At 35.1% G+C, this 14,357-nt stretch overlaps 1 protein-coding gene across 4 annotated transcripts in view; it reads left to right on the top strand.

Annotated features, from left to right (window-relative positions):
* bcas3 (BCAS3 microtubule associated cell migration factor) overlaps window positions 1–14,357 on the top strand; it is a 502,994-nt gene that overhangs the window by 138,973 nt on the left and 349,664 nt on the right. For 3 of the 4 annotated variants that reach the window (XM_022675301.2, XM_022675293.2, XM_049467194.1), the window contains exon 16: window positions 5,366–5,516. In XM_022675301.2, coding sequence (XP_022531022.1) covers window positions 5,366–5,516 — 151 coding nt within the window. Of the gene's footprint in view, window positions 1–5,365; window positions 5,517–11,970; window positions 12,016–14,357 lie in introns of all 4 variants that reach the window. The other variant, XM_022675283.2, reaches the window with a different exon arrangement.

Genomic DNA, 14,357 nt, shown 5'->3' with positions numbered 1-14,357 from the left:
TCGCGGGTCCTCAGCAGCGCACGTACCTCAGCAGTCATCCAAGGCTTCTGGTTTGGGCGTGTGGTGATGGTCTTGGAGACAGTGACATCATCAATACACTTGCTGATGTAGCCAGTGACTGATGCTGCATACTCCTCCAAATCAACAGAATCGCCTTCAGTAGCAGCCTCCCTAAACATGTCCCATGCAGTGCACTCAAAACAGTCCTGAAGGGCAGAGATGGAGCCTGCCGGCCAGGTTTTCACCTGCTTCTGAACTGGTCTGGAGCGTCTGATGAGTGGTGTGTATGTTGGAGTCAGCCAAACACACATGTGGTCCGAGACCAACAACTGAGCACTCTCTCTGCTTTTAGACTCTTTGGTCCGTTTTTCTGCGCTACAACTGAGCACTCTCTCTGCTTTTAGACTCTTTGGTCCGTTTTTCTGCGCTACAACTGAGCACCCTCTCCGCTTTTAGACTCATTTGCCCGATTTCTGCTCTACAACTGAGCACCCTCTCCGCTTTTAGACTCATTTGCCCGATTTCTGCTCTACAACTGAGCATTCTCGCCGCTTTTAGACTCGTTTGCCCGTTTTTCTGCGCAACAACTGCACTCTCTCTTTTTTCTGCGATCGAAATGCGCACTCTCTCCGCTTTTAGTCTCTTTGGCCCGTTTTTCTGCGCTACAGCTGCGCACTCTCTCCGCTTTTAGACTCTTTGGCCCGTTTCTGACACCTAGTGTTCAAACTTTGAATGTGTCACGTTATAAAAACCTGCTTAACAGCGGGCCAACTTTCATTCTATTTCTAAAATACCTCGCGGGCCGCTCCAAAAAAGGAAATGGCCCGCGGGCCGTAGTTTGGACACTACTGGTATAGATTAACATCCAGGTCTCGTTTGACTTTAAAAGAAAATGTTTTTTCTTTGAACAGGTTCTCATCAGGTGGTAGCCGTTCGGTTCTGGTCAAATAGGATCAATATCAATATCAATATAATGTATTCAATTATATCAATATAAAATTCATGCAAACTTTGTGTAACAATACAGTTTTTGTAAGATTTGTGTTCTCTGAATAAACATTATCACAAATATAGAGGTTTGTCAACCTTTCCCTTTTTGTACGTTTTATACAGTTATGTTTATAAAGTTAAGCTTTAAAGATAAAAGGATGGAAAAGGAAAGAGAGAGCGGAGCGAATGAGGGGAAAGCATGTCTTCTTGGAAAGATGCTAAATTCATTAAGATTTTTCTTCCTCTTGTCCTCGTCTTTGTCCATCAGAAGCACCATTATGGGTTTTCAGGCTGCTTCCTGTTCAAATTCCTTTTCTTTTCTGCTGCTCTCGCGCACAAAAGCTAGCTGCGCTTGGGGTGTAGTGGTTTTGAAATGTGAAGGGCCCTCGAGAGGCGGGCTCTGGGTGGAACGGGGTCGGGGTTTGTGTAATGTCTCCGGCAAAAGCCGGGCTTTATTGAGGACCATGAGGCCTAAATGGCCTCTCTTTTGGTGAACACAAAGCCAGCGTTTCTGGGTATTAGTGCGACTCACAGAGTCTGGGTAATGATCTAAAACCCCTCCAAAACACTGGTGCCTGGCTGTTCTCAGCACTTTCTCTCCCAGATAATCAGTTTTTTGTGTTTTAGGATTTTCTCTTTCCTCCTCTCGATGGCTCCTGGTCTGAGTACAGGGAGAGGTTCTGTAGGGTTACGGTTAGAATCGATCTAGAAAAGTAAAAAGCGAATTTTAAGAATAGAAAAAATAATGGTGTAAGAAAAACGCTACTTGAACCTGGATGATTGAGAGCGAGTCGCATGTATTTATTGTGTACAGCTGTGTTATTTTGGGGATTGTGCTCAGTAATGGGGTATTTAAAGTTGGATAAAGGCTTTATTTAAGGTAAATTAATAAGTATATATATATTTATATATATATATATATATATATATATATATATATATATAGATATATAGATGTATAGAGTGAGGTACCACTTTAAAATAAGGTTATTTTAAAAGGAGTTTATGGAAAAATACTTTATAGTTTTTAAAGAAGTCTATTAGTCATTATAAATTAAGTTGTAAATACTTTAAAAATATTAATAAATAAAAAAAACAGTGAAAATATATTCTTTTAACATATCTAAACAAAAATAATATAGAAATTCATTTAGTCATTTAGTCGTTTAGTCGTTTACTATGTTTTTAGTTTTAGTTAAATAAATCTAAAAAGTTATTAACATCAATCATGCTTATAATGACTGATGCAAAAGACAAAATAAGATCATAAAATAAGCATCTGGTAGTAAGATATGAGGTTTAACAGCATTAATGAATGATGAATCACGTTTTGGTACACAGTGTTATGTATGTATGTGTTGTAGTTGCTTATTAATGGTTTATAACCTAATGAATAACATGTAATAAACTTCTTTGTAAACTATTTATGAACCATTTATAAAAGAGCCTTATTTTAAAGTGGTACCGCCCAGTGTGTTTTATTTATTGGAGAAAAGATTTTTCACTCTCAGTTATAAAGAAGAATGTAAATTTTAAAGTTATTTGTAGTTATTTATAGCAATGATGCTTTAAAGAAATGTTTTACATTAGGCTGCATTAGAAGAGCAAACATAATATCAGCCTAGTAGGAAAGGCAAGTTTATTTATATAGCACTTTTCATACCCAACATTCATTCAAACTGCTTTACAAATTAGAAAATACAAATTGAAAAACATGTAAGAGAATAACAATAAAAATGAAAATAAAAAAAAACAGGAAAAATGCGTGAATAAAATATGATTCAAACATTCTTTAATCAGTATATTTACAAAAAAATATTAGGAAAATTAACAAATTAATTCGAATAAAAGTGCTGTTACAGAATAACAGCACAATATGGCACTTTGTTTATCCAAAAAAAAAAAACAATATTGGACAGGTATAATCGGCCTCTGATGAATATTTAATAGAAAATGAGTATAAGCGTACAAACAAATAAATATATTTGTATATAGGCTGCTATAGGACGTCTGAGAAAAACACATACATGGTCATTCCGGACAGGAATAAAATTACCGGAGTTCAGCGAAAAACAGTAGATAAATCAGCCTGTACTTTTTTTTTCAGAGGACGTCTTATTTCGTCTCCTTGTGTTTATTAAAATAGATATTTGTCCACTGCCGCCCACCGTAATTACACTTTGGGCATGCCATGGTTTTCATGGAGATCCACGTTAAAAAAAAAAAAAAAACGACAGCGAGTGGAAATGGAGGAGCTACTGAACGCTGTACTAAAGTCATGTGATCGAGAAAAAAGCCTAAAAACTCACTTGTCCTCCTGTTTTTTCAATTGCAGTCCGGATGCAGGAGTTTTATCACTGAGTGTGAGAAGTGTGAAATATATGTTTCCACAGATGCCCCCCTGAGAAACTAATCCCGTCCAGATAGGTCTAAAGACAAAAATGCAAAAATAAAAGTAATCTTTTAGGGTGCAAATACTTATTTTTATGCCACTGTATGAGATCTTGTGGGGGTGCAGCAGCAGCAGAGGAGTGTTGAGGAGCTTTTCTGAAGCTGCCTGACTTCCTAACTCCACCACTGATGGACCACCATGTCCGATCAGCTCCATATGAGCATCAGTCACGTCCGCCTCCGCGCTTCAGACACGATCTGAACTCTAACATGTTTTTATTTTTCAGATTCTCACTTTAACAGAATCGTTTGAGTCCGTTCTACTCCATAAAGGAACCTTTTTAAAGAGGGGAAATTACGTTTAGCGTGTTTTTAGTGTGTTTTTAACATGTTTAGCGTCTGTCCTATGCTTTACGTAAGTCTTTGTAAAGGGCTTTGTGAGGATTGTGGGTAATTTAAGCATGGCCGGTGATTATGCTTGATTAGCGCAGGGCTCTCTAGCGCAGCATCTTGAGCTGGTTAGGTTTAATCAGGCCTGTGCTGGACGGAGGTGGAGGCTTTACATGTGCTTCGTCACAAAGACCACTTTGATGCAGTTAGTTGTAATTTTTTACACTGTCAATACAAGTTAATATCTTTGGGGTGTCCAAATGTAGCAAATAGAGCTGGGCGATTATGGCCTAAAAAAATAATCGTCGATTTTTTCACAAAAAATTGGATTTTAATGATTATAATTTATAATCTTTTTTTTCCGCCCTACTAAAAATCAGATTGTCAAAGCTACAGATGACAAAGGAATGGTTCAATAGTAGGTTTATCTGTAAAAAAAAAAAAAACAATCATAAATATTTGGTGTTCAGACTCTTTGGGTTGAGTCGACTCTAATTGAGTAAGTCAATGACTCAAAACGTTGTTTAACAAATCCATGCATTGAAATCTACACAGCCGCGGAGTTACTCACACACTGACAGACACTGGATTATACTTTAGAACGAGGGTTTTTAGACACTCTAGGATTTATTTCTAGCTAAATATATGCTTTTTGCTATATGTTTTTTGGTATGAGCTCAGTCATCGGAGGAATGTTTAGAAAATATGCGCGGATCAGTCTGTGGAAGGCGCCGGTAACCAGGGTAAGACGGATGAACACTTCAGAAATTAGGAGCTTTTTCAAATATTTTTGATTAAAAAGATAAAATATCTGTTTTGTGACGATGACTCTGGGGAAAGGGGCGTGGCCACTGTGACCCGGCAGTCAGGTGGCACATAGATACAGACACAGGGATTGCGTGAACTCAAAACTTACCTTTATTTAAGTTTAAATGCCCTCCAACAACACCCAAAACATTTCAGAACATAGCTACACTGGCTTAGTGAAGCTCTAGTCGCTTAACTTGAGAATTTCAGTTTTTTAAGTGTCTTTTAAATCACATTCACGCCACATTTCTATCTTCTAAATCATCTATTTGATGATTCAGATCTCCAGGTACCTTTTAATAAAAAGAAAGATGTTACTTAGCAGGTTTTATAGCCCCCTCCCCCCCCAAAAAAACCTTTAAATTTTAGCTTTTAGCTTTTAGTTATGAATATCTGCTTCTCTAGTTTTAAAAAATATAGTCAGAATAGAATATTTAACAGCTAAAATTAACAAAGCTATATTTTTACAATCAGTAACTGGGAGAAATTGTATGAATCTATCCAGGATTGAGTTATTTGATTCATATTTTCTTATCCGATTGTTCTTTAGTAATAATTTTATCTTGGATTTGTATATTGTCTGTGTTCAATTTATTGTCTGCTGTTTTTTGTCTGCTTTCTTTTTTCCCCCACAGTTTCCCTTGTGTTAAAACATTTGTAAAACAAGTTTTGTAAAAAAAAAAAAAAAAAAAAGATGTTCATAAAAAATAGAAGTTAGTATTATTGTAAACTGGATTAAATAATATTTTAACGTTTTCCTCTTTCCTCTCTTTCTTTCTATCCTCAGCTAAACTGACCAATCAAGAGTCGTACAATAATTTCACCAACAACAACATGGGGAATCCGCGTCTCTCTCCTCTGCCCAGCCTGACCGTGGTTCTGCCGCTGGCTCAGATCAAGCAGCCCATGACCCTGGGCACCATCACCAAACGCACAGGGTGAGATTCTACACCGTAGAATTTTATTCAATTCTTTACTAAATTTTTATAGTTTGCTTCTCTGAAGGCTTATCTATCTATACAACCTCCAGTATGTCTGAACATGTATTTGTTAATTTACTTGTTAGTTCAGAGTAAAGCTGGGCAATATAGCCTAAAAATATTTCAAATTTAGATTTTATTCAATTTATTTCCCCTTACTAAAATGGTTCAAAAACAGGCAGTGATGGGAATAACAGCGTTGAAATTACTAACGGGGTTACTTTTTTCATTAACGAGTAAGTTAACTAATTACTCTGACTGAATGTAACACAAAAGTAACGCAATAGTTACTTTTACTGGTAACTAGTAATACAAATTGTCCCAGAAATATGCATCAAAAATAAACTAATAAGATGTAAGAATTAATTTAGGTAACAGGACTGAGTGTTGAGATTGAGCTCCTCAGTCATCGTTACAATAAGATCAAATATACAGAAAAAAAAAACTAATGAGGAACTTAATTCTGATCTTCCCATGATCACCAGAACCAGCTGATGTCACTTCCTGTTGTAGGTGTGACTTCCTGTTGTAGAAGGTTCCAGATGTTTCAGATTATCAGGGTTATGGTAACAGGACTGAGTGAAACCACAACACAGGGACACAACTAAAATGTGTGTTTTAACTTGAATATTATGGATTTATTGTGGAAAAAATATATATTTTAAAGCATAGATGTGATTTGGAGTCACAGCAATGCAATAAAATTACATCTCTGAAGGAGTTTAATTTAATTGTAAATCTGTTTCATGGTAAAGTTTATAGTTAGAGAGTAGGGGCAAGAACAAATGCTATTTTTTCAGTGTTATAAGTAGTTTGTATTTATGTTTTTAATTACATACATTACTTTTGAAATTATGTCAATTAAGTACAATACACTATGCTTAGTAATACAATTTTATGTCCTTACCTGGAAACAGAAATGGCACAGATTTGGCGGAATATGCCACATATATTTCACACACCGGTCTATATATATTTGACATAGTTAATTGTTTTGTGTTTTGTGGACGTTACAATGGATGAAAGCTCACAAAATTTGACAGGCCTGCTTATCTGTATATATATATATATATATATATATATATATATATATACAGTCTATTTACAGTCTACATATATATATATATACAGTCTATATACGGTCTATATATTTACATTTACATTTACGGTATTTAGCAGACGCCCTTATCCAGAGCGACTTACAACAGTGCTTCAAAGTTACTTAATATATATATATATATATACATACACACAGATAAGCAGGCCTGTCAAATTTTGTATATATAAATATATAAGTTTTGCATTATGACTCAAAAGCTTCCAACTCATAAACACACCCTGTATGTAATACTCCAAATATATTTTAACTGCTCATAAATTATACGCTTGTCTTAAATATAATATTAGTTTTAGTCACTTTTATAATGCATTAGAACCGGTCTGTGTGCACTCCAGGTAAAGTGAAAGACTTTCATTTTGGGAATTGATTATTAAAGATTTGCACATTTTAATATACATGTTATATATTAAACGTATAATGTAATGTATATGATTACAGTTCATAACGCGTAATAGACATGGCTATAATGGGTTATGCATTTTTAGATATTAATATTTATGACCATTTTTGTATTAATGCCTAATAAATGCATTATAACATAATATAATATGTTATGAATGTGGTTATAGAGTCTGATAGAGATGACATTGATAGAAAGTTACTGTATTATTATTATTATTATTATTATTATTATTTTTATTATTATTAGTAGTAGTAGTGGTATTATCGTTATTGTGATGTTATATGGATATAATAATCATACTATAATATATACACTGTACATAAATCACTTTATTTGGTTATTTCTGCATTTAAATTAATTAAATTCACATCACTGTCTCTGAATCTGAGAGACTGCAGGACCTGCTGTACAGTTTGAACACGGTTTGAACTCAAGCATTTCTTGAACTGTTTTAACCTCCTAACCTCTGTTTCTTCACGTCTCATTAGTAAGAGAACCTGTCTGTCTGAATGCGAGTAGAAATACAAATGTAACCCGTATTTAACATGTTATTTTTATTTTGTTTATTTGTCGTCTTTGCTGATCTGGTTTGTTTATGGTATTTTAGCAGGTTTTCCTGCAGCCGGGCGATATTTGAATGTTCGTGTTTCGTCGGGGCGTGTTGTTGTTTTTTCGGCGATAGATTTCGAGCTTTTTCTCGGAGGACAGAAGATTAAAAACGATGAAAATGAAGCTTCCTGCTCATTTCATGCAAACCGCGTCAGTTTTACAGCTGAGCACGAACGAGTTTGCATTTGTCGTCTGGGGCCGGAGTTTGATGTGGAACTTGTTCTGTGTTCTCTTGATATGTAGAGTTCGGCTGGTATGCAAACCTGATGCACTACCTTCTCCTTTATGTTGTTTCTTTTGCCTCCTCGGCCATTATTCAGATATAAATGACAAATCATACCTGCCAGGCGCCCGCGATGGCGTGCGGCGCGTCCCCCCCACCCCCCGTGTAATATGAACACAGCCTTTAAGACTGGTCAACCGTATCAATGACTGCAGTGTGCATTTACATACTGGCTCATCGTAATTATGACTTATTCCAATTGTTTATTTTTATTTAAATGGAAAGTTTGAATGGGAAATACGCTAACGAAACAAGTGACGCAGGAAGCTGGATGGCATGCAATGCACAACAAAGAGATACCGTTGAGGGGTGTGGGATCATTGGCGCGTGATTTATAGGAGATGTATTGGGTAGTTAGGTAGTTAGAACAGCTGTTAGTAGGATGTTGTTTTTACAGAATAATTATAATAATACGTGTTTTTTAAGTTGCAGCCGCTTATATTTCTGGATACACAATCTGAAAGATTTTTCTACAGGTGCTGAAGTGCTTATAAAATGTCAAACTGCACTAATTAAGTATGAGATCACCGCTTTCCTTCATTGTGAGCGTGTCAAATGTGAATTTTAGCTGATATGCTGATGTGTTTTAACACTTGCCAAAGTATGATTAGGATGAGGCTCTTATACTGTCTTCTGTTCAACAAACCTTCAGGCAGGATCTTTAGTTTTTGACTTATCTTGACTTGGCACTGACCATTTCCTCATTTACGAATGACAGAAATGTGTCCGCTGTCTTTATTACGCCTTCATTTTACTTATTACTTATATTTTATTTAGTAGTATTTAGCAGAGCGACTTACAACAGTGCTTCATTGTTTTCTTCAAAATATCCAGAGCTAGTTTTTAGAGGCAAGGATCAAATGATACACAAATCTTTAATAAAGTTTAGAACCCAAGGACAATTTTTTATTTATTAATTTATTTTTATAGATTTGAAATATTAACTTTACCTTATAAGATATAAGTCAAAAATAAAAAATGCTGAATGAAGAATATATACATGACTATATAAATACAAAAACTATACAAAGTATGAAAATTACCAGCTGTAGATAAGAGGTATGAGGCATGGCCCTAAACTAATAACACAATAATTGTATAATTATGATATTCTTGTCAAAATGAAAAAAAAAAAACATTAAAATAATATATTACAATATTATTCATAAAAAAATAATACCACTGCAACAAAACAAAAAAAAATATGTTTTTTATTAGTTTAAATAAAACATTTTGTAACAGAACAGAAAATATTTAAAACTTTTGTTGTTACAACAGTAACAACATATCAAAGCTCAGATTTTGTATACATTAATAATAATGTAACAGAATAAATAATGTAACATTGTTACATAATGTATTGTTACAAAAAAGGGCAGATTATTTATTGCATGCATATAAACTGCAAGCATTAATATTATTTAAGTTTTTTTTTTTTTTTCATATTCTTTGGTGATATGACAAAACACAATATATGTCAGGAATGGGGTTGACCCAGGCAGGGAGACGAGGAGACGGACGCAAGTGCAGGTAGGAACCAAAAAATAAATAATTTATTAAATAAATAAAGGATATAAATAACAAAGAAATAACTAGATACTGAATAATAAAGTAAACCAAAACAAACGAGAGGAACTAGTGAACACAAACTAAACAAACCAGAAGTACTAAGGATATAAACAAACAGGGAGTAATTAAACAAAGAAACGAACAGAGCTAAGAACATAAAGAAACTAGAAACTACCAAGAATAACCAAGAAAATAAACAAAACTAAACAGGGCAGGGATATATATTTACAAGGGAAACAACAAGAAGCAAAACACTAAGAAATAAACAAGGAAATAGACTATATATATATATATATATGGCAAAAACAGAGAAAAACACAGAGCAAGGAATCAGGAGCACGGGAAAACAAACTAGGAATAAACGCGGAGAAACACAGAGAGACAAAACAACAGGGGAAGGTGCAAAGACCGACGGAGACAAAGTGGCACAGGGGATCTATTTAACAAACAGGAAACACACTAGAATTGGAAACAGCGGGGAAGGGGCGGAGCTACAAATGAGACACACGTGGTGGAAAACTACTGACAGGAGACACAGAGGGGCACAGGTCACGTGGGAATAACACACAGACATGAGACAAGACCAGGACGTGACAATATACTGAAAAACAATATGCTACTATACATGCAAAATACATGTTAAAGTTTTATTCAGTAAAACAGTTTGAAACATTCAGATGTGGCCTTAAAATAATGTCATTATATTATTACATTTTTGTAAATATACTTCATTTCATGAATATCATATTGCAAAATAAATGTTAAAGTTTAATTATAACAGTTTAAAACATTTAATAGTAACAAAAAATCAGTAAACTTTTGATTGTTTTGGAAACAATAATGTAGCAATCTAAATAAATAATGTTTAATAAAAAATCGACAAAACATTTACCATGATACTAAAGTGCAGAATATTAGGTTTATGGTTTTAATATGCTTTATTTAAATTTACTGTTTATTAAGCTTTATTCTGTGTTTACAGTGTGATTTTATTTTTTATTTTTTGCTAAAAACAGTAAAAAAGTAGAACCCTGATGTGATAATTAGGGGTGGGTGATATGGCACCATATTTCAGGATATAATATCAATCATCACCATATTCAAAAATGTTGGTGATATTATTGCATACGACCCCCTAATTCAGACTTTCACCCACCCCTATTTATCACATCAGGGTTCTACTTTTTTACTGTTTTTAACAAAAGAAAAAATCACACTGTTCTCATTTCCCATTATATATCTACTAGATACAGATTATATCTGTCCAGTATCATTTATTTTACTTTAATCCTGGATATATGGAGATATTTGGAGTGTAGCATTATTATTATTAGTATCATGATATTCTGGATCATTGACTTCTGTTACTGTAAATCTGATAAAATTCTTGTATTTTGTAATATCTCAGTTATTAGGGGTGTGCCAAATCATATCATATCGTATGCAATAATAAAAATTTTATTTCTTTTTGTTACAGTAGTGTATTCTTAAAATATATATTTTTAATTCATATTGTCAAAAAGAATATCGTTGTGAAAATACCATGAAATATCGTGATATTATTTTAGGGCCATATCGCCCACCGGTACAAGACCCTCAGCATCACAGCTGCAAAAGCATGTTGGTCTCCTCTGCATAGGCTATTGTGTACTGTGTGTGTGTGTGTGTATTACTCTGGGCAGATGCATTTACACCTGTATGAACAATCTCTGTTTGCAGGATGGAGGCCGAACACACCACCTGCTTAACCTACATTGTGTGTGTGTGTGTGTGTGTGTGTGTGTGTGTGTGTGTGTGTGTGTGTGTGTGTGTGTGTGTGTGTGAACCACAGCTATGTATTTACGGTTATGTTTTATTGCACAGAGATGATGTTCTTCCAAATTCCAAATAAAAATATTGTAATTTAGAGAATTTATTTGCAGAAAATGAGAAATGGCTGAAAAAGATGCTTTCAGACCTTAAATAATGCAAAAAAAAAAAAAAAGAAAACAAGTTCATATTCATAAAGTTTTAAGAGTTCAGAAATCAATATTTGGTGGAATAATCCTGGTTGGTTTTTAATCACAGTTTTTTTTTTCATGCATCTTGGCATCATGTTCTCCTCCACCAGTCTTACACACTGCTTTTGGATAACTTTATGCTGCTTTACTCCTGGTGTAAAAATTCAAGCAGTTCTTCCTCTTGATTATATTCCATTTTGATTAAATGATGAGATATTTTGATTTCATCCTGTTAGAAAAGGAAATGTCAGAAAAAACTGCAGTTAAACTCTATAAAAGTTGAACTTTTCTTTATTCCCGGTTGTAAAATTAGTATATAAACATCAGAATCATGAGGTTGATATTAAAAATGCTGTGTATGATCTGTTTGCTCAGTTGGATAATAACAGATTTTCATTGTATCTGTGTGTATCTCTCCCGTCATGAAGACCCTACCTCTTTGGGGCAGGATGTTTTTCCATTAAAACTCCATGGTGAGTTTTTCCAGTTCACTCCCAGCATGCTTTGCTTCGTATTTAGCTTCAGCAGGCGACTGCATTCATTTCATTTCTCATTCATTCATCTCCGAGTGTTATTATTATTATTATTTAGCTCCGGTATGTTCCAGCAGGCTGTGGCAGGACTCTTTGGATATGCTTTTTAATTTTATATTTCTCATTTTGTGTTTCATTTAATATTGTGTGGTAGAGGCTGTGTATTGATTGATTGCAGCGGCACATTCCTTGATGCTTAGCCTGTTTTGTGTTTTAATTTGAGTTACTGTATTTTTCGCACTCTAAGGCGAGCTGGCAATGAATGTCTATTTTCTGGTCTCTTTTCATTCAGAATGCGCACCAGATTATATGCAATTTAATTAAAATCAGTTTTATCTATATTGCATTTTTTACAACAAAAGTTATCACAAAGCAACTTTATTTGTAAAAAGTAAAATGCACATTTTTAAAGTTAAACAAGTGCTGGATGTTAATCTGCACAGATTTCTCTTTTTAAAACTGTTTATTTGGGTGAGTAAAGCTCTTCCATTTATTTACTGAAAGCTTAGATTTGCAGATCTGCACTAATGCCGACCAACAGTGCTACACTGAGGAATCCTTAGTGTTCGGGTAAGCCAGGGCGATTTTAGCTAGCGGTTCATCTCACATAACTTGTTTTAACACGATAAACGCCAGCGATAGTGCTAACCACCACTTAGCATGGTTAGCGGGTAATGCTAATGCTGCTCCAGTGGTGCTAGCCTGAGTTAGCAGTGGGTTACAGGTCGATAATACTCGTGTCTGAATGGCAAAAGTGCAAACTAGCGTTTACCTCAGTTACCGGGTGATGCTAATGCTGCTCCAGCTGTGCTACCTGGGGTTAGGAGCAGGCTACAGGTCGATAATACTCGTGTCTGAATGGCCAATGCAATAACTAGCACTTAGCTCAGTTAATAGGTAATGCTAATGCTGCTCCAACAGTGCTATTCGGGGTTAGCAGCAGGCTACAGGCCGATATCCTTACCTCTGACAGAACTCTGACAGTTCTGAAAGAACTAACTAGTGCTTAGCACGGTTAGTAGTTAATGCTTATACTGCTCCAGCAGTGCTAGCTGGGGATTAAAAGCAGGCTACAGTCAAATAATACCCACCTCTGAATGGCAAAAGAGCAAACTAGCACTTAGCGTGTTTAGCAGCTAATGCTAATACTGCTGCAATCTTGAGTATTGGTGCTGGAGAACTAAACTGAAACTGATGCTTTACTGCTCCTTAATACCTGACTGGTAGAATTCATACATAATGAGCACCGGATTATAAGGAGCTCATATTGTTTTTGGGAAAATTATTTAACTTAAAGTATTTTAAGTGCGCTTTACAATGCAAAAAATACCATATAATGAATTTTGAGAAGCCAATTTTAACTGTAACTGTCAAACACAAAACGCCAAATGTTACTGATTAAAACAGTAGAAATGATTTACCTGTTTATACAGTATTTATAATCAGGTAATCACTGAATCAGTGCGATTGACATGAATTACTGAGAACTCTGGTGTAAAATGTACTTTTATTGTAGTAGAACATAATAAAAAAGTTCTTATCTTTGATGAATAGCGCACTTCCGTTCTCCCACAGCGTTCAGAGATCCAGAAATTTTGTGGTTTTTGCCCAGCACTTCCCGATAAATCACTTTTTACACCGTTATCCAGCTCAAAGTAGCTCCACACCTCCTTACTAGAATCCGAAGAGCACTGACATTTAAAACGAGGCATTAATAACTTAAAAAGTGCACAAGAAGCTTATTAAACACCACTGTTTACATCCTATTAAGCTAGCTTCAGCTCTGAGCGCCTCCATTACTGTACTGATAATGACATTTAAGTTAATAATGCCTCGTTTTAAATGTCAGGGCTCTCTAGCAAGGAGGTGTGGAGCAACTTTGAGCTGGATAATGGTGGAAAAAGTGATTTATCAGGGTAAATTATTTTGTAAAGAGTTCTGGGCAAAAAGCACAACATTTCTGGATGTCAGAAAGCTGCAGGAGAACTGAGGTGAGCTATTTAACAAAGGTTAGTACTTTTTATCATGTTTTACCACAATAAAAGTCAATTTTACACCAGAGTTCTCCTTTAATGTATTGTATATAAACATGTTGAACTAGCAGTATTTGGTCAAAGTCATTTCTGGTTGTGTACGCGTTCAGCTGTGGTGTGAGTTTGGTCATGTGATCATGGTGCGAGCGTCTCCGTGCGAGGAGTGGGTCCCGAGGCGTCGCACAGCTTTGCTTTTGCTGCGGTTTACTTCAGGCCACGTCTCCATCTGTCCTGTTCAAACTGAAAGAC

This window comes from Astyanax mexicanus, chromosome 18 (genome assembly GCF_023375975.1).
Source record: "Astyanax mexicanus isolate ESR-SI-001 chromosome 18, AstMex3_surface, whole genome shotgun sequence".
Lineage (NCBI taxonomy): Eukaryota > Metazoa > Chordata > Actinopteri > Characiformes > Acestrorhamphidae > Astyanax > Astyanax mexicanus.
This window is presented reverse-complemented; position numbering and strand designations above follow the sequence as displayed.